The 17989-nt window shown below is 43.2% G+C and overlaps 1 protein-coding gene across 1 annotated transcript; it reads right to left on the bottom strand.

Annotated features, from left to right (window-relative positions):
• Positions 1-2447: 2447 nt before the first annotated feature.
• On the bottom strand, positions 2448-17260 carry LOC129339720 (vomeronasal type-2 receptor 26-like). Its single transcript, XM_054994303.1, has 6 exons — positions 17181-17260; positions 12893-13184; positions 9215-10075; positions 7008-7235; positions 4161-4287; positions 2448-3352 (listed from the first exon to the last, which is right to left on the bottom strand). Exons 1-6 carry the CDS (start codon positions 17258-17260, stop codon positions 2448-2450), a joined length of 2493 nt encoding a protein of 830 aa, XP_054850278.1.
• Between the last annotated feature and the right edge of the window lie 729 nt (positions 17261-17989).

Below are 17989 nucleotides of genomic sequence, written 5' to 3'. Positions count from 1 at the left end.
TGACAATTGCACTTAGCACACCCCCTGGTGTGAACCCAGAGACCTGCAGCCCATTGGCTGATCTAAATTGCACTTATTCGGTTAGGTGGTTCTCCAAACTAAATTTTTGAGTGACACCTCCCCCTCCTCCCCTTCCCACTCCTTCTTCGCTCGAAGCTCGACCACCGGACATTGCCGACCACCTCACCTTTGAAGCCAAGTTCGGAGACCCGCGCGCCTGACGTCCCGGGGTCTCCGAGGGGGGGAATTGTTGCCAAGTAGGCCCCCTCCCCTGCTTTAAGGCCTGCCATGAACTGTGCTAAAGTTTCCTGCGTTGCTGTTTTACTGCTACACCAAAGACTGCTTTGCACGTGTGTGCTCCGATACACGTGTCAGTTTCCTGCCTGCGTGTCAATTACCCTGCTGCTGCAATAGACTGTGTAGTTTACTGACTTCATGTTTGGTTAACTGCACAAAGGACTCTTTTTCTGGGCGGCCCTGCCCTGCCCTGTGCCTGGACTTCCCAGTGTGTGCTTTGGACTGTGTTACAAGTGTGCCCCGTGCCTGCATTGCCATCTGCCACGGACCGTGCCTGTTCCCTGCTTTGGACTGTGTTTTAAAGTGTCGTTTCCCTTGCCTCCATGGAAGCCTGCCTCATATGGGCCCAAGCCGCTGCTAGCAGCCGGGCGCCTGCCGGGGAAACCTCCAGCGAGCCTGGCTAGGCGCTCCCTGGTCAGTTCCCGCCTGGAGCCTCCCGCGAGCCGGTCGCCGAGCTTGCCCTCGCTACCGGGCAGCCTGCAAACCAGCCTCAGCTATGCCCAGCCGGCATCCATGTTCTCAGGCAGCCAGAAGACCCTGGGAAGAAGACTGCTTTGAGAAGCCATTTCGGCGAAGCGGGCACACCACGTCCGCAGCGAGAGCCCCTCGCCCCGCTCTGCATATCTTAGGAGCCGCCCCGGAGAAGGAACTAAGTGCCGACATCCCAAGCACTTAAAGAATGCATCTCAAAGAAACCTCCGCATTCCAAAGCTGATGACATCAGGACAAGCCCTGTCCGCTGGAACATCCTTTCAGCCCACTTGGATTTCCCCCTCCCTCTTTTGTCCCCTCTTCCTGAGGTGTCACTTATCACAATCTGATTACCAAAGTGGCCCATCCAAGCCATTCAGTAGCCCATTAGACCCTTTGTTTTAAACTGTGAGAACCACCAAGTACAGCACCAGCCCCAGGGTACGTTTTGGGGTATTTAAGCTGGTCTCCCAGACCACTCGGTGCCTCGGCCATTCCCATCCAGAACCCCTCGCTGTCTGTGGCTCAGGCCATTCCCTATCCAGACTTCCTTGCTGTCCGTCTGTGGTCCCAGTGCTGGCATTGGGCCACCCTCGCTGCTGTGTCTCTGCTTCGCTCCAGGATTGTGAGTATTTCCCTTACCATCGTTGGGAACCCGCTAATGCGAACGTCTCTGTATTTCCTACTCTGTATTTCTTAGACCTTGTATGTTCTTTGTATGATTGTGCAAGCTAGGCTTACGCTACACTCAATACACGTGTTTGGAACTTATTCGTTGTCTGCCTCTTTGTCACTAGAGTGTCTGGGATCGGGACCTCCGTAAACATAGGTTATGATCCTCGCTTAATATTAATAGTTACAGACTGCTATAGCTAATTCCCCATTATAATAAAGAGCAGTTCTGGTAACAAAACCATGGGTTCCAAAACAGAAAGTGGTGTCGGTTGGTGCTTCAGGAGATTCCACAATCCAGAATGTTTTGATACCCTTTATGTTTGGGACTGCAACTCTCACAATAATCCTGAAGCCAGGGGCCAACTTCATTCTCCAATGATTTATGCCTGCCACAGACAAAGTTGTTTTCCATTGCAAATTGCAGGGAGGAGGGGGCTCTGGCTATAACATAGGCCACAGCGTTTCAATGCCCTTGTTGAGGGCACTGGAGCTCTCATAAACTTTCAGAACCTAGGGCCCAGTTTTGAGATTTCTAGGTTTATTTTGCATGAGTTATGCTTGTCATATTAATCACGTTTCCAAATGGAAAATGCAGGCAAGTGATTTGAGGATTGCCAAGATGGGCCAAGATGTTCTGATTCCCTTGATGTTAGGGAGTGCAGCTCATACGGTCATCACTGAGCTGCAGGATTTGAATCCAGAGGCACCTTAGAGACCAACAAAATTTTCTGAGTGTAAGCTTTGGAGAATCAGAGCTCCCTTCTTCCGTCAGTGTGTCTGAGGTTTCTGGAAGGATACACTTTGAATATCTTGTTGGTCTCTGAGGTGCCCTTGGATGCAAATCCTGCTGTTCTGCTGCAGACCAACACAGCGACTCACCTAAACTCTCCTGGAGTTGGTTGCCAATTCCCTTCTTTTTGGATAAGTTATGAGTGGCAAAGAAAGAAGGACAGAAGGACACAGAGATGGATCCTTTATGACAGATTACCATAGTTTTTTTCACATTATTGCCCTTTTCTTCTTATCAGCTGGTCCCTGTTATTCAACTCAGGCCTCAGAATGATAATGTAACATTTAGGGGCAAAGATACAGCCCAGCAGCCCAGCACTGGAGGCTAAGATGGAGAAGATCTCCACGGCCACCATGAATTTTCCCTTGGTGCTCAGGTAGGTCGGAACAAAAGACACCCAGACACTGCAAAAGACCAATAGGCTGAAAGTGATAAATTTGGCTTCATTAAAACTGTCAGGTAACTTTCTGGCAAGGAAAGCCACCACAAAGCTAACAAGGGCCAGCAAGCCCATGTAGCCCAAAACACAGTAAGACATAGCAACAGACCCCACATTGCATTCCAGGACAACGGATTCAGTCTGTGAGTGCATGTCGACATCTGGGAATGGGGGAGAAGTTGCCAGCCACACACAGCAAATGGCTGCTTGGGAAAGGGAGCAGGAAATCACAATAGCATTGCCCACTCTTTTCCCCACCCACTTCCTCATGCTGCTTCCAGGCTGGATGCTCGAGAAAGCCAGAACCACCGTGATCGTTTTTGCCAGCACGCAAGAAACGGCAACTGAGAAGACCATGCCAAAAATGCTTTGTTGGAGGAGACAGGACGTCGGTTCTGGCTGACCAATGAATAGCAAAGCAGAAAGGAAGCAAAGGAGGAGGGAGATGAGGAGGGTATAGGTGAGGTCTCTGTTATTGGCTCTTACAATGGGGGTGCTGTGGTGCTTGATAAAGATTCCCAGCACCCAAACAGTGGTGAGAGAAATAAAAACAACAAAAGCCACTAAAGTGATCCCCAAGGGCTCTTCATAAGATAAGAAAGTAATTTCTTTGGGAATGCACTGGTCTTGTCCCCTGTTTGGGTAGTGATCTTCTCTGCAAGTGATGCAGTCATCCAAGTCTGTAAAACAGAGAAAGGGGGAGAATGACTCAACTTTACGTATAAATAAAAGTGTACACTGTCCACAAATTGCACACACATTTAATGTATGTTATGTGAACAATGCTATAGGAGTTCCATGATGATGATGATGATGATGATGATGATGATGATGATGATGATGATGATGATGGTGGTGGTGGTGGTGGTGGTGGTGATGGTGGTGGTGTCCCATGTTACAATGTGTGTGCAGCTGAACATGTGATTGAAACCCCACATATCTCCATATATATCCAGGTACTAATCCCTGCTTTCATTTGTAAAGTGAATACATGCTGGCTCTTTCTTACAAACAAGTGTACAGCCTGTACACACAGGTTATGCAGGTTGTACATGCAGTTTGTGCATTGCCAATTCTGGGTTGGAAAAGTCCTGGAGATTTAGTGTTGGAGCCTGGGGAGGGCAAAATGTAGAGATGGAGCTCAATAGGGATTCGATGTAACCAAGAAAACACAAGTTAAAAGTTCAGTAAAAGCCACATTTTAATTATAATTTGTGACCTCAAAAACCCAAGGCATTTTTTTAGCTCAGTCACCAGTAGTTGCTCTGATATATAAATCAAATGTTATTGTTGTTGTTATCCCATCACTGGGATTTGCCATAATGTACATTGTTATATTTCAAACCCTATGGGGAAAAAAATCTATTTATTTCACCTATAACCTGCCTTCCACTCCAATGGGACCCAAAGCAGCTTATATTGTCTTCCTTCTCCATCTAAGTTTACAAGGGTGCAATCTGGCTTTGGATTGGACTACAATTCTCTTACCCTGCTTATTGGAAATCTTCCCTTCTGGACACGGAACACAGTCATAGCAACAGAATGGCTCTCGTTCCTTCATTTTTTTCCTATGACTCGGGTGGCAATTTTCATTGCAGACAGAAAGAGGCTGTCTCTAACATATTAATGACAAAGGAAAATAATCAGGAAAAAGATAGAAAGTGACATTTTGTTTCTTTGTCTCAGTTATTAATGGTCAATAACCTAAGATATTCAGGACTTTTTTCTGGGAAAAGAGGTGGTGGAACTCAGTGGTGGAACTCAGGACTGCACAATGATGTCACTTTGGGTCAGCTGGAACAAAGGGAGAGTTTTTTAAAGTTTAAATCACTCTAGGTGAAAATGGTCACATGGCCGGTTGCTCCGCCTCCTGATCTCCAGACAGAGGGGAGTTTAGATTGCCCTCTGAGGGCAATCTAAACTCCCCTCTGTCTGGAGATCAGGGGGCGTGGCCACCAGCCACGTGACCATTTTCAAGAGGTGCCAGAACTTAGTTCCACCATGTTCCTGCTGAAAAAAAGCCCTGAAGATATTCACTTCTCACATGTGGTGTGGTGTGTGATGGATTCATTCACTTCTGCAGGGCTGCTTCAAGCTATGAAAATGATGAAGGATTACATTCTCCATCTGTGCTAAGCCTGTGTGGTCTAACTTTCCTTTTCAGTATTCTTGAGATTAGATGGTGTTGGCTAGGATTACAAGTGCACACGAAGGAGTGGTGGGATCTGAAGCTAAGAAGGCTCGTTCTTCCCCCTCGCTGAGTTTCAGAATTTGGTCGACGGTCCCCCCCCCTAAAATGGCAGCGAAAAAGCAGAGTCCTGCTTTGGGCAAGTCAATCTCGGCTGCCCTGCAGGAGAAAGGAGAGTCGCTCAAGGACTTGGTGAAGAGGTCGGTTATTGAAGCCATAAAGCCCTTTGTTGACAAGCTGAATGAAACAGATCAAAGGGTGGGCTTAATTGAGAGCGAAGTAAAAACCATTAAGGAAGCAGTGGGGGGGGGCAGAGAAGTCTGCTCGGGAAAATGCGTCACTCGTGAGGGCAATGAATAAAGAGTTAAAGCTGGTGGAGAACCAGCTGATCGGGCTACAAGTGGAACGAACACAGACAATTTTGCGCCTCCAGAATGTGAAAGAGGAGGAAAATGAGGATTTATGGGGTCTGGCCTCGGAACTATTGGCGACACCCACGTGGGCAACTAAAGAAGAGGTAAAAAGCGCCATTTTGGAAGTCTGTCGGGCTTCTTCAAAATATGCAACAAAGCGTCAGCTGCCTCGCAAGATCATCATCGATTTTTCATCTAAGAGGATCTGAGACACTATCCTATACAACTCATACAATGCGGATCTGGACTTTCTGGGTAATAAAGTTAAGATACTGAAGGACGTCCCATTTTTAGTTCGGAAAAGAAGATTTAAGTATAAAAAGTTCGCAGCTCTTCTGAGGGAACGTGGAATAAAGTATAAATGGCTATTTCCGGAAGGTATCTGGTTTAGTTACAAAGATCAAGCTTACAAGATAACATGAGAAGATCAACTAAGGGATTTTGAGGACAAAAATCAAGAATTTCAGCAAGACACCAAGCAAGAAGAAAAGGATTTGAAGTCTGAAGGGGGGGGAGGGAACGAGCACTGCGGTTGCAGTTGCTCAGAGAGAACTGCGTCCGAGGCCCGGAGGGGGGGGGAGGAAGACTTAATTTGGATTGTAATCTGTATTTTGCAAGGTCAACCACTCCATCAATATCTTACAAAGTTTTAATTTTTTAATAATGGCAGTATGAAGGGAAAGCATTATCTGTAGTGTACTGTTGTTATATGTTGCTGTTTTTTTTTCTTTCCTTCCCCTGCCCCCCTTCTTTCCCTCTGTATTGTTAGTCAATGTAGGTAATAAAAAAATAAAATTTTCAAAAAAAAAAAAAGATGGTGTTGGCTAGGGAGGGTATGTGAAGGAACCTCAGGGGGATGTGATGTCATAGTTTGTGCCCTTTAAAGGTGACATTTTTTCCACTGGAGCTAATCTCTGTAATCCAGAGACTCCATGCTCCACCTGGAAATTGATAACTCTATTTTAAGAATCGAAATGTTTGGATGGTTGTTGGGGGTTTTCCGGGCTGTATTGCCGTGGTCTTGGCATTGTAGTTCCTGACGTTTCGCCAGCAGCTGTGGCTGGCATCTTCAGAGGTGTAGCACCAAAAGACAGAGATCTCTCACTGAGAGATCTCTGTCTTTTGGTGCTACACCTCTGAAGATGCCAGCCACAGCTGCTGGCGAAACGTCAGGAACTACAATGCCAAGACCACGGCAATACAGCCCGGAAAACCCCCAACAACCATCGTTCTCCGGCCGTGAAAGCCTTCGACAATACATCGAAATGTTTGGATATTCTTCCGATGTTTTTAAGTGCAGATAGGAAAGTATTACATCAGAACATCTCAATCAGCCCTCTGTCCTGATCACAGTTTGTTTAGAAATGTAAACAACACCCTCAAATTAAACAGACAGATGGACAGACTTGGGGTTGGTTCCAGCTAGATCTTACACACTGTCAACCAAGTCTAAGGAAAGTCCCAAGCCACAGGGCCATTGAGCTCCAGCATAAACTTTGGCAAAGTAGGAATGAAGATATTTAGAGATGTGGAAAAATAGGATCAAGACCCTCACCCATTTGCTGCTTGCTCTATATTGATCCACAGTGACTATGTTTTCTGTCCTGGGTTTTCAAATGAGGGTTTGCACTCAATGTGGCTCTTTTTAAAAAGCAATGGAGCTCCACAGTGCATGTTAGCATAAGAAGTTTTTTTGTAATGGGAGTTTTCCCAGATTACGTAGACGAGTCCTACCTGGTTAAACCAACTGTTCCATGTGATGTCACCATCACTAAGGGTAAGACCTTGGTCTGCAGGAGCTTCTGGATTAAACTCTCCAATTTTCACTTTAAAAAATGATTGATTTGGGAAAGCTACCCAGTTAATTACATCATACCCCGTTACTAGTTCTCCACTGGTATCAAATGAAATTTCCTCCCCAGCACTGTTATTAAAGGAGATGCTTCTCAGAAAGTGGTGAAGCTAGATAAAAAAGGGGTACACAAAAGGAGATTAGCTGTTCATTGGAAAGAAAATGCCCATCACAATGAAAAGTAAAGGCATCTGGGATATTGAAGATATATCTTCATCAGAAGAATGTAGGATTGAAAACCAACAGATAGATTTTGAAACATTAAACCTCTGTTTCCAGTCAATAAACAAGACAACTAATAAGAAGTTCTGGCTCTCTTTTATACAGACATGATCTAAAGATTAAAGAGTATCTTATTTTTTCCTGAACATTGCTAAGAAATCTTGTTATCCATTAAAGCTGATCCCTTTTCCTGAATATATTTTCAGCTCATATAAATATATTTTGTTCTAATAGTTAACATTTTCTAGTTGTTATATATTCTTAAGAATTTTTTTAATGGGTGGTGTATCCTGTCTGTGAGAAAAGTGTGGAGCTCAGTCGGACTTCCTTTCTTCAGTTCTACAAACTATGTTTCTCCTTTTTGTTGCCGTTGGAAAGAAAAGTGTTTTTAAAAAAATAATTGTCTCTTCAAAGGGAAGGCAGTCCAGTCCCTTTAGATCTTGGAAGCTAATCACGGTTGGTAATTGGATGGGAGGCCACCAATGAAGACACTGAAGAGGAAGGCAACGACAAATGACCTCTGCTTCTCAGTTGCCTTGAAAGTCCCTATCTTGGGTCACCATTTATACCTTGAAGGCACTTTACACACAAATGATAATTGTATCTTAATAAAGTGTTTTTTATGTCTGTGATATTTTTATGTTGTCCAGTTTTATTCTTTCTTATTGTACTGGAGGTATTGCACCCATTCAGATTTTTACATGTATTGATTTCAAGAGGAAATGCATTTTCCAGCTCTGTTTGTTGCCCATCAAGGTGGGAGGAAATTGATAGGGAATATATCCTCAACACTGAGTTTTCTCAGGAGGAAGGATTTTCAGACTAGAAGGGAGTTGCACACTTAGCATGAGAGGCATGACAGAAGGGTTGCCCTAAATCCCATACCCAGACTTAGAGGGAATCTCAGAGAGAAAAAGACCATGATTGACTCCTCTGGTAGGAAACTGCAAGTAAACCATTAGGAGTGGGCTGGTGCCTGAGAGGGCTGAAGCAAACAGTGAAGAGTGCTGAAGCTTGAAAAACTATTATATTTTTGGTTGTTGTGGGTTTTCCGGGCTGTATTGATGTGGTCTTGGCATTGTAGTTCCTGACGTTTCGCCAGCAGCTGTGGCTGGCATCTTCAGAGGTGTAGCACCTTCAGAGGTGTAGCTGAATGGGAGAGCAAACAAGTGAGTAAGAAGTAGAAAGGAGCAAGAGTCCAGTAGCAGGTCTAAGACTAATAAAATTTGTGGTAGGGTATGAACTTTCATGAGTCACAGCTCAGATGATTCATCTAGAATCACTTGTCCTTGTATCTTGGACAGTGGAGTCATTTCAGATGCTGAATGACAATAGCCGGTGCATGAAAATAGAAGGCACGATTGGATAGGGTGAAGTATGTAGAGGGTAGAGGTTGTGGAAAAATCAGTATTGGTAATGAGACAGGAAGCCTATGTCCCAATTCACTCTAGGTTGATACATTGTTTTGAGAATCGTTATCAGTTGAAATTCAACAGTCTCTCTTTCTAATCTTTCTCTGAAATTCTTCTGCAGGATAATTGCTACTTTCATGTCAGCAACTGAAAGTCCTACAAGGGTACAATTTTCCCTCCATTCACCAGCTATTGTCATTCAGCATCTGGAATCACTGGATTCACATTCTAGCTGTATCTGGAAAAGGGAGCTGTGACTGATGAAAGTTAATGCAGTACCACAAATTTTATTAGGCTTCGATGTGCTACTGGACTCTTGCTCTTTTCTACTTCTCAAGACAGAAAGAATACCCAACTTGAAGTGAAGAAGAAAAAATTGTGAACGGTTTCTGGACAGAACTGCATTCTATTACAGTCTCCAGAGACATGATTTTCTTTCTACCTAAGATATTTACCAGCCATGAAGGTTGACTTAAGAGGTTATATTTCTTCCTCTCCACCATTCTTCTATGTCCATAAAGGGATGAATGCTGAAGATGCAAAGCATGAGCCACAGCATGGACTGCATTGTAGATACTGTAGCTGTGGCCTGTCATATTCATTTCAAAGACATCTCCAGGCAGGCTCTCCAGCTTCTCCTCCCAAGTGCATGTTTGATCAAAACCCTTATCCAAAGGTGAATCTGGGAACTGACAGAGGAATGCCTGTTCCCAGAATTCCCTGATGAAGCCATCTCCTTTAGTCCAAAGAGGCTGCCTGTTCTGAAGAAATTGCTGGAATCCTGGTGGTTCATTTGAGTGAACTGCGAAGGATATAGCACCATGAAGGAACTCTATGTCCCATATTCTTTGATAATAATATGATGCCACATCCATCTGAACTGACATAATATACACTTTACCTTTAAGCGCTACTGGTGTGTATCCCATCTCTGAAAATTTTATGAACCATCTCAGATATGATAGAGACCCAGTATCTCCATAAAGGACCACTGCTTTGGCTTTACTCTCCATTATAACACCAAATATTTCCCATGCATATTTCATCATTTCAAAATAATATTCAAGCCTGGAGACCTGGAGGATTTTTTCCCTGAAGGCCACACAGATGCCATTCTGCGAAAAGAGAGGAAGCATGACCTGCTGAAATCTTTCTCTGCGTTCATCATCCACAGTAATGATGCCAATCCATGTCCACCTGAAGTGCAGAATTAAGTGGAGAATCCCTTTGTATTCCTGGGCTTCATTTGGGACCATTCGATAGAAAGAAAGGTCTGCTAATTTTTCATTTCTGTCTGAAGTAGTACCATATGTGAGCTAAAGGAAAACAACATTGGGAGAAAAAGGTATAGGCTGAGATGGGAAAGTTTCAAAATTTGTCTCAGGGTTCACAATGTATTTGTAATCTGCAAAGAAGAGCATACCTTCCTGTTTGGTTGCTAATGGAAATCATGTATAAATTTGTACTTTACTTTCTGGTTAATTATGAAGAGGAAATGGAAGTGTCTTCATTCACTGGGAACGGGAAAGCCATGAAGGATTACTAGATGGCTACCCCTGATGGTGGCCATTTGAGAGGCAGGAAGGGTTGGAGGAGGAGGCTCCACCCTTCCCCACTGCCCTGCAGGCTCAGAGGGGGTGGTGCAGCAGCAGAGAAGCCAGCTGTAGGCCGTTGCAGCCTCATGCATGCTGCCACTGCTGCCACCACTGCCGCAGCCCACCACACAGCTGATCACCCTCCCCCTCTCCCTGCAGGCCAGGTAAGTCAGTGGGGAATGGTGGTGGAGTGGTTGCCCCAGGGGGGAGGTGGGGGGTAGTTGCCCTCCCTCACTACAGTATGCTCCGAATGCAAAATTGCCCATGTCAAAAGAAGGAAGCTCTGACTCTGAAAGCTTACACTCTGAAAATCTTGTTGGTCTCTAAGGCACCACTGGACTGAAATCTGGCTGTTCTACTGCAGACCAGCATGGTTACTTACCTAAAACCACTGGCTTGTTTCTATGTTTTTTAATATGTCAGTCATCAAATTTCTTATTCTCTGTTTCAACATTTCTCCAACTCTGTACTGGATTTCTGCTGGTTTTTAAATCTTTGAAAATGTCTTTGATATTAACCACACTAACTCATGCTGTGTAATCCACCTTGATTCTTAATGAGAAAGGCAGACTATAAATAGATAGATAGATAGATAGATAGATAGATAGATAGATAGATAGATAGATAGATAGATAGATAGATAGATAGATAGATAGATAGATAGATAGATAGATAGATAGATAGATAGTCCAACAGTCCTTTCCTTCTTTTTAGGAATTTGGAGTCAGTTTTCTAATTAATTCCTTTTGATTAAAGAGGAATTGGAAGAGAGGAGGAATAGGAAAGGCAGTTCTGCAAATTTTCATAATTTCACTCTATAGGTGCTAAGAGGTACACAATGTCTTCCCAAGCTTTCCTATCTTCCTGTTAGAGTATTGCCCTGGGCTGTGTAATATAAAAAAAACCTGCAAGGGCTGAAGTTAGAAGAAGACACCTTGATTTCTCTTCAAGGAGAAATTATTAGAAATCCAGCTCTTTAAAAAGACTAGGATAATAAGAGGAATCATCAGCTATATGTAAAAAAGCGAATCTTGGAAAAAGAAATACCCCAATTTATAAGAACCTTGAGACTCTTGGATTTCCCATATAATATGCAAGAAGAGGTTAATGATCAATTTTCTTACCCCTTCCTAGTAGGTCACCTTCTGGCCTCCCGGAGACCTACACCCTAGCTGAGCCTTTTATTTCCAAATCCCTTCCTGACTCCAAGCCTGGACCTGAGCCAAGAATCCTGGGGAGGATGTCGTGGTGTGCATCCCAGCATGGTCATGAAACTCATGATGCGGAACAGGGAAGGGAGCTAGCTCTGCCCTCTTCTGGCATCCCACATCCTTCCCTGCTCTGTGCTGAACAGATGTGACAGCAACTCCTTCCATGACCTCAGCTGGGCTCACTTCTGACGTCACTGTGATCCTGAATGCAGGATGCCCTTTGGACCAGCTGCAGCTGATTAAAAAGGTAGAGGTGGGAAGGAACAAGAAAGAGGTGACAGAGGAGCAACGGTGTATATTGCTCTAGAAGGGAATCTCGGGACTCTAATTGTACAAAATGGGAAAATACAAAGGGTGGTGTTTTAAAAAGTGCTGATGCTACCACCCAAACCACCCAAATCTCAATGGCCAAAATGGATGCCAATACAATATTCCAGCCCACATTGACTGAAAAAAAAAGGAAACCCTGGGTTGTTAGCCTGTAGAGGCAAAATAAAACAGGAGCCCTGTGGAAAATTATCACAGCTACCATTCTGGATGAATATAAGTGACTTAGGGCCAAGCTACACATGACGAATGACACTTGAACGGCAAGTGGATTGATTGGAGGGCAAGTGAACAGGGAGAAATACACTTGCTGTTCAAGTGTCATTCGTCATGTGTAGCTTGGCCCTATATTGGAATGGAAAGGTCTTGACCGTTTCTTTAAGCCGTATGTGTGTGTTTAGCACCAATGGTTCTTTCTTTAAAATTTCATTCTATTCTACTGTTCAATATGTTAATTTTTATGTTCAGGATTTTTTTTCTTTCTTGTATGGAGGAGCATGAAATTGAGTGATGTGGTCTGGAATAGGTAATTCAGACAGAGTGCATTACAATCACTGTAGGGATTCATCATTGTTCATTTGTGAACTAGTCCTTGAAACTGAATCTAAAACAATAAAATTGCATAGTAATATCTATGAATAATAATAATAACTGCACTTATAAATAAGTGTACAGTTGTAACAATGAGTGCTCTTTACTAGTGGTCTGCCACATCTAGCCATACTTGAGGAAGATACCCCTGATCACAGTTACCTATGGCTTCGTAGCGTCTATAATGGACTATTGCAATGTGCCATCTTAGGGTATATTCGGAGAGGTCTCAAAAGTACAGAGACATTTGGCATTTTGACATCACAGAATTCAGATGTGGTATGTTTGCAGGAAAGAGATATGTCATTAAGATAATTTAGAAGAAATGTTTCTGTTCACTTCTGTTAGCATCCTTCTAAAAATAAGAACTCTTGTTAGATTCCTTTGATAGTTGACATATCTGACCTACCTGTGGAATCTTGTAGATGGCCAGCAGAGTTGCTATGTAGAAGGAAGTCTCAGCTTCCAGTCCTCCAACGACGCCGATCAGATTGTTCTGGGAATCGCACTTGTAGTTGGGAAGAAATCTATTCTCTGTAGAGAGCAGATGTATTGTGGCACGATAGGTCTCTCTGGCATTGAAGTAGCTGTTACGGACATGGAAGCCCAAGGTGACATTTGGTAAGAGCTGGAGGTTTTCATTGATTTCATTCACAGCAAATGCCATGGCCAAGATATGTTGATAATACTTAGTCCGTACACTAGGACAAGAATCACAGAGCACCAAGGCAAAAAATGTTGTAATATTATCGTGCCTCTTGCTTGATTACTCAGTTCTTACTAGAAATATTGTCTTTGGTATCAGTACAATGAACTGGGTCAAACAATAATCAGGTCTATCAGCTGCATCCCATTTAAAGTTTGACTGCCACCCCAATCCCTAGATTATTTCTTTATCTTCTCTATATTAGCTGATTCTGTAATATGAATATTCTACTGGACAGTCAGTGCTGAGAGATTCTGAAATGTAATTGGAGTCCAAATGTTCAATAAAAACTGGAAAAAAACCCCACCACTCCTGAACCAAGAGTTTCTATCCAATGAAACTTTTAGGAATGTGTGGATAGGTACAACCTGATTCAAATGCTATATCCAATGTATTAAGATTCATGACCACCCCAAGCTGCACATATGGACTCTCTTTTACTAAGTAATAAGTTTGCTATTACAATACAGCTTGTTGGCTTGAGAGCCAGTTTGATGTAGTGATTAAGAATGCAGGACTCTACTCTGGAGAGCTGGGTTTAATTCCCCACTCCTCCACTTGAAGCCAGTGACCTTGGGTCAGTCACAGCTCTCTCAGAGCTCTCTCAGCTCCACCCACCTCACAAGGTGTTTGTTGTGGGGATAATAATGACATACTTTGTAAACCGCTCTGAGTGGGCATTAAGTTGTCCTGAAGAGCAGAATATAAATCAAATGTTGTTGTTATTGTTATTATTCCATAGCTGAAGATTCTTCACACAGTGCCTTCCATACGTGGTCAATGTGGACAATAGATTTCCTCTATTCCACAAAGAAGCATGGAATGGATACAAGGTGGCAAATTAAAAGAGAAGATAATATTAACTTAACATCCCTAGGATTCAATGTAATTGTCAGCTATTAACACAAACAAATAACAGGAAGAAAAAGCCCTCCTTACAAAGGTTCATGATATGCCATATCATTGGGTAGTTGTGTGAAATTCATTTCATTTGAAATGGCAAAGATATGAGTACTAAATCCTCCAATAATGAGATCTCCTGCTTGATAATATTTGTAAGGATTTAAGCGGGGTTTGCTCATGGAGCCTTTAACATCATGAACCTTGGTTATGAATTGAGGCAGCATAGCCAGAACCAATACCACAACTGAAAGCATCCTGTAACACATCCATCAAACTAAAGATTTCTCTCTGCTCACATTACTGTTGGAATCATTCAATTTTAAAACAATGTGATTTGCATGATCTCCTTAACATGATTTCACATATCAAAGAAAGATTAGATTAAAAGACCCTTGTCTGTCCCTAGCTCTCCCACCGTGTTGGAATATTAGAGGCTGTATTTCTAGTACAATCCACAATTGACTTTTCTCCCTCTAATGGCTACTGAAATGCCTTAGGGACTCAAACAAGCAATAATCATGTTGATAATTAAAGAGGAGATACTCACACTTTACGAATTTGTCAGTAGAACAACTAAAAAAAACATGTTTCTTACATTTCAGCAAAACTTTTCTTCTCTCTTTAGTGGGGCTACTGGACACAGTTGGTTTTGTGATACTGAACAAGAAAAAAAATACCATAAGAAAAGAAGCAATAGTGCTGTCTGGACATACTTGGGATAGAAGTAGTTGTGGTTTATCTTAACCATCCACAGTCCCTCCAGAAAGGCTCACGCTCTAGTTCATGTTCATATTTAGTCTTTAATTTTTGAGAGTAAAACATTAGGTAGCTTTCTATGGGAGAGGAATAAAGGGTATAGAAAACTGAAATAAGAACAACAACAACAACATTCATTTTATAGACCACCCCTGAGGACAATTTAACATCCACTCAGAGTGGTTTACAAAGTATGTTATTATTATCCCCCCAACAATTACCCTGTGGAGTGGGTGCAGCTGAGAGAGCTCTAGAAGAGCTGTGATTGACACAAGGTCAGCCAGATGACTATAAGTGGAAGAGAGGGGAATCAAACCTGGTTCTCCAGATTAGAGTCTCATAGCTCTTAACCACTACTTAAGCAAATTTGCTCTCTATTATTTATGAAAATAATGGGGAACAGCAAGAAAAGAGCACTAAGTATTGATCTAGTGCTCAGACACCCACTTTCACTCAAATGCAATATGATTACTTTATTTATTTATTCATTTATTTATTGGTTGTTGTGGATTTTCTGGGCTATATAGCCGTGGTCTTGGCATTGTAGTTCCTGACGTTTTGCCAGCAGCTGTGGCTGGCATCTTCAGAGGTGTAGCATCAAAAGACAGAGATCTCTCAGTGTCACAGTGTGGAAAAGATGTTTGCAGGTCATTTATATCTACTCAAGAGGGGTGGGGTTGAGCTGAGCCATCCTGTAAGTTTCCCAGGGCGTGGAATGCTAATGGATGGAGGCTTCACTGTATCCTGAGGATCCAGACAAATATAAAAGAACATGAAAGACACTGCAGACTTGGCCATCCTGAAAAATCAGCAGTGGCTGAACATAGCCTAACTCAAACAGGACACAGTATCCTATTCCAGGACACTAAAATACTTGACAACGCTTCCAACTACTTTGTCAGACTGCACAGGGAAGCCATTGAAATTCATAAGCATAAGCACAATTTCAACAGGAAAGAAGAGACTTTAAGAATCCTGAAAAACACCAGGCTAACAAAACACTCTATACCCAACAATAGCTGTGCAGGGAAGATTAGCACATCAAGCACCAATCCATATGCAAAAGAACCTCCTCAGGATACAGTGAAGCCTCCCTCCATTAGCATTCCCCCCCTGGGAAACTCTTACAGAATGACAACTTGAGGGGAGCGGGCTAAGGTGTAGGAAGGAGACACAGAAACCATGTGTAGAGGTATAAAAGGCTACAATTGTATTACTTACAGCTTTAAAGAGCATTGGCACTGCATAGGGTACGGATCCCTGGCTGACCTGCCTGTCAGCCAATCACCCCCTCACTCCCTCAGGACACTAGCTGAGGGGGGGACACCATAAAATGAAAGCAAGCAGGAATGCATGTGGGTTCTTTCTCTGAAGGGGAGGTAAAACTGACAGAGTCTTCAGGGACACAAAGAGGAAATAAACCCACTGAGAAGTATTTACCTGCTCTAGAGAGGTGAAACTGACAGAGCCTTCCAATCTGTCTTTTAAAACTTGGCTTCCCGGTTAGTATAGCATCTCCTTTTATTTGAGCGTCCTCGTGTAATTCATCTCATGTACAGAAACTCTTAGGCATCAGAAATTGGAAGGTGAGGAGGCTGAATGTTTTCAATGCAGAGATGACCAGTATCCAAACAAGGGACAGAATGTGTGCATTCCTAAGGTGGAAACGTTTTTGGCCTATGAGGAACCTTTGGGGATGAGTTTAGCCCTGATTGCTCTTCTGTTTTCTCTGATCACAGGCCTCGTCTTAGGACTCTTTATAAAACACCACGACACGCCCATTGTCAAAGCCAACAACCGGAGCCTCACCTACACTCTTCTCCTCTCCCTCCTGCTCTGTTTCCTTTCTGCTTTGCTCTTCATTGGCCAGCCTGCGAAGGGGACCTGCCTCCTCCGCCAAGCCGCTTTCGGCATCATCTTCTCAATGGCTGTTTCTTCTGTGTTGGCTAAGAATGTCACTGTTGTTCTAGCCTTCCTGGCTACCAAACCAGGATCCAGTTTGAGGAAGTGGGTGGGGAAAAGACAGGCCAACTCCACGGTTTTTTCTTGTACTCTTATTCAAGCAGGAATCTGTGGTCTATGGCTGGCAGCCTCTCCCCCATTCTCAGATGTTGATATGAATTCAATCATGGAAGAAATTATTCTGACATGTAATGAGGGCTCCACTGTTATGTTCTACTGTGTCTTGGGCTACATGGGCTTTCTGGCCATTGCCAGCTTTGCTGTGGCTTTCCCAGCTAGGAAGTTACCTGATACTTTCAATGAAGCCAAGTTCATCACCTTCAGCATGTTGGTCTTTTGCAGTGTTTGGCTCTCCTTTGTCCCAACCTACCTGAGCATTAAAGGGAAATACATGGTGGCCACGGAGGTCTTCTCCATATTAGCCTCCAGTGCTGGTCTATTAGGCTTCATCTTTCTTCCCAAATGCTACAATATTGTTCTGAAGCCTGAGCTGAACAAGAAGGACCATGTTATAAGGAGTACTGAAGATAGTAGCCCTCTAAGAACTTGTCCTATTTCTGCCACACTAATTACAATATTTCCAGTTTAGACGCATACTTGGAGCTCACTGGGTTGTATCCAGAACTTAGACAATCTGAATAGTTATCATATGTACAATTGTGCTTTGGTTTGCAACCATTTTGAAATAGGATTCTTTTTTTTTTAAAAAAAGGCCTGAATCTCCTTGTCGGTTTCTCCTGATAGGACAAATCTAGAAATGAACGTGATGCATGAGAGTGCTAGGTTCCAGTAGAACCACTGCCATAAAATTTTTTATCTTGGTGGTTTTCAGTTAAAGAAAACACAGATGATGGGGGAAGGGAATCTCTCGTTTTTAAAAAAAATAAAAGTGGGACTGATCCAACGCAATTAAATTTCTCTTTTACTTTGTGTGATGATTCTGTGTTCCTAATTGGCACTTTTATTATCACTTTATCTTCTCCATTAAATCAAGACTGAGCTTTGTGGAAGGTTTGTGTGAATACCTACTCATTCATTTGCTTAAACAGTAGAGTGGAGCCTGCTTGCTCTACTGGCCAACCCTGTTGTGGCGGAACGGGCGCTGGCTCTCAGTGCGGGCAACTGAGCCGCTGTCAATGGCCTGCTAGCCCTGCTATCCGCCTCCCACCATCCCTGGTG

The sequence above is a fragment of the Eublepharis macularius genome, chromosome 12 (genome assembly GCF_028583425.1).
Source record: "Eublepharis macularius isolate TG4126 chromosome 12, MPM_Emac_v1.0, whole genome shotgun sequence".
Classification (NCBI taxonomy): Eukaryota; Metazoa; Chordata; class Lepidosauria; order Squamata; family Eublepharidae; genus Eublepharis; species Eublepharis macularius.
The sequence above is the reverse complement of the archived record's forward strand: the minus strand, read 5'-3'. Positions and strand labels throughout refer to the sequence as shown.

Bases quoted from the DNA above. Each gene is read 5' to 3' on its own strand.
- LOC129339720 (XM_054994303.1), bottom strand. From the start codon at position 17,260: ATGAAGCCTAATAGACCAGCACTGGAGGCTAATATGGAGAAGACCTCC. The intron at 7,236-9,214 runs GTAAATATCTTA...TTTTTTATCTAG, and splicing joins TAAGTCAACCTTCATGGCTG to CTTCACCACTTTCTGAGAAG. The intron at 4,288-7,007 runs GTAGGACTCGTC...TTAATATGTTAG, and splicing joins GGAACAGTTGGTTTAACCAG to AGACAGCCTCTTTCTGTCTG.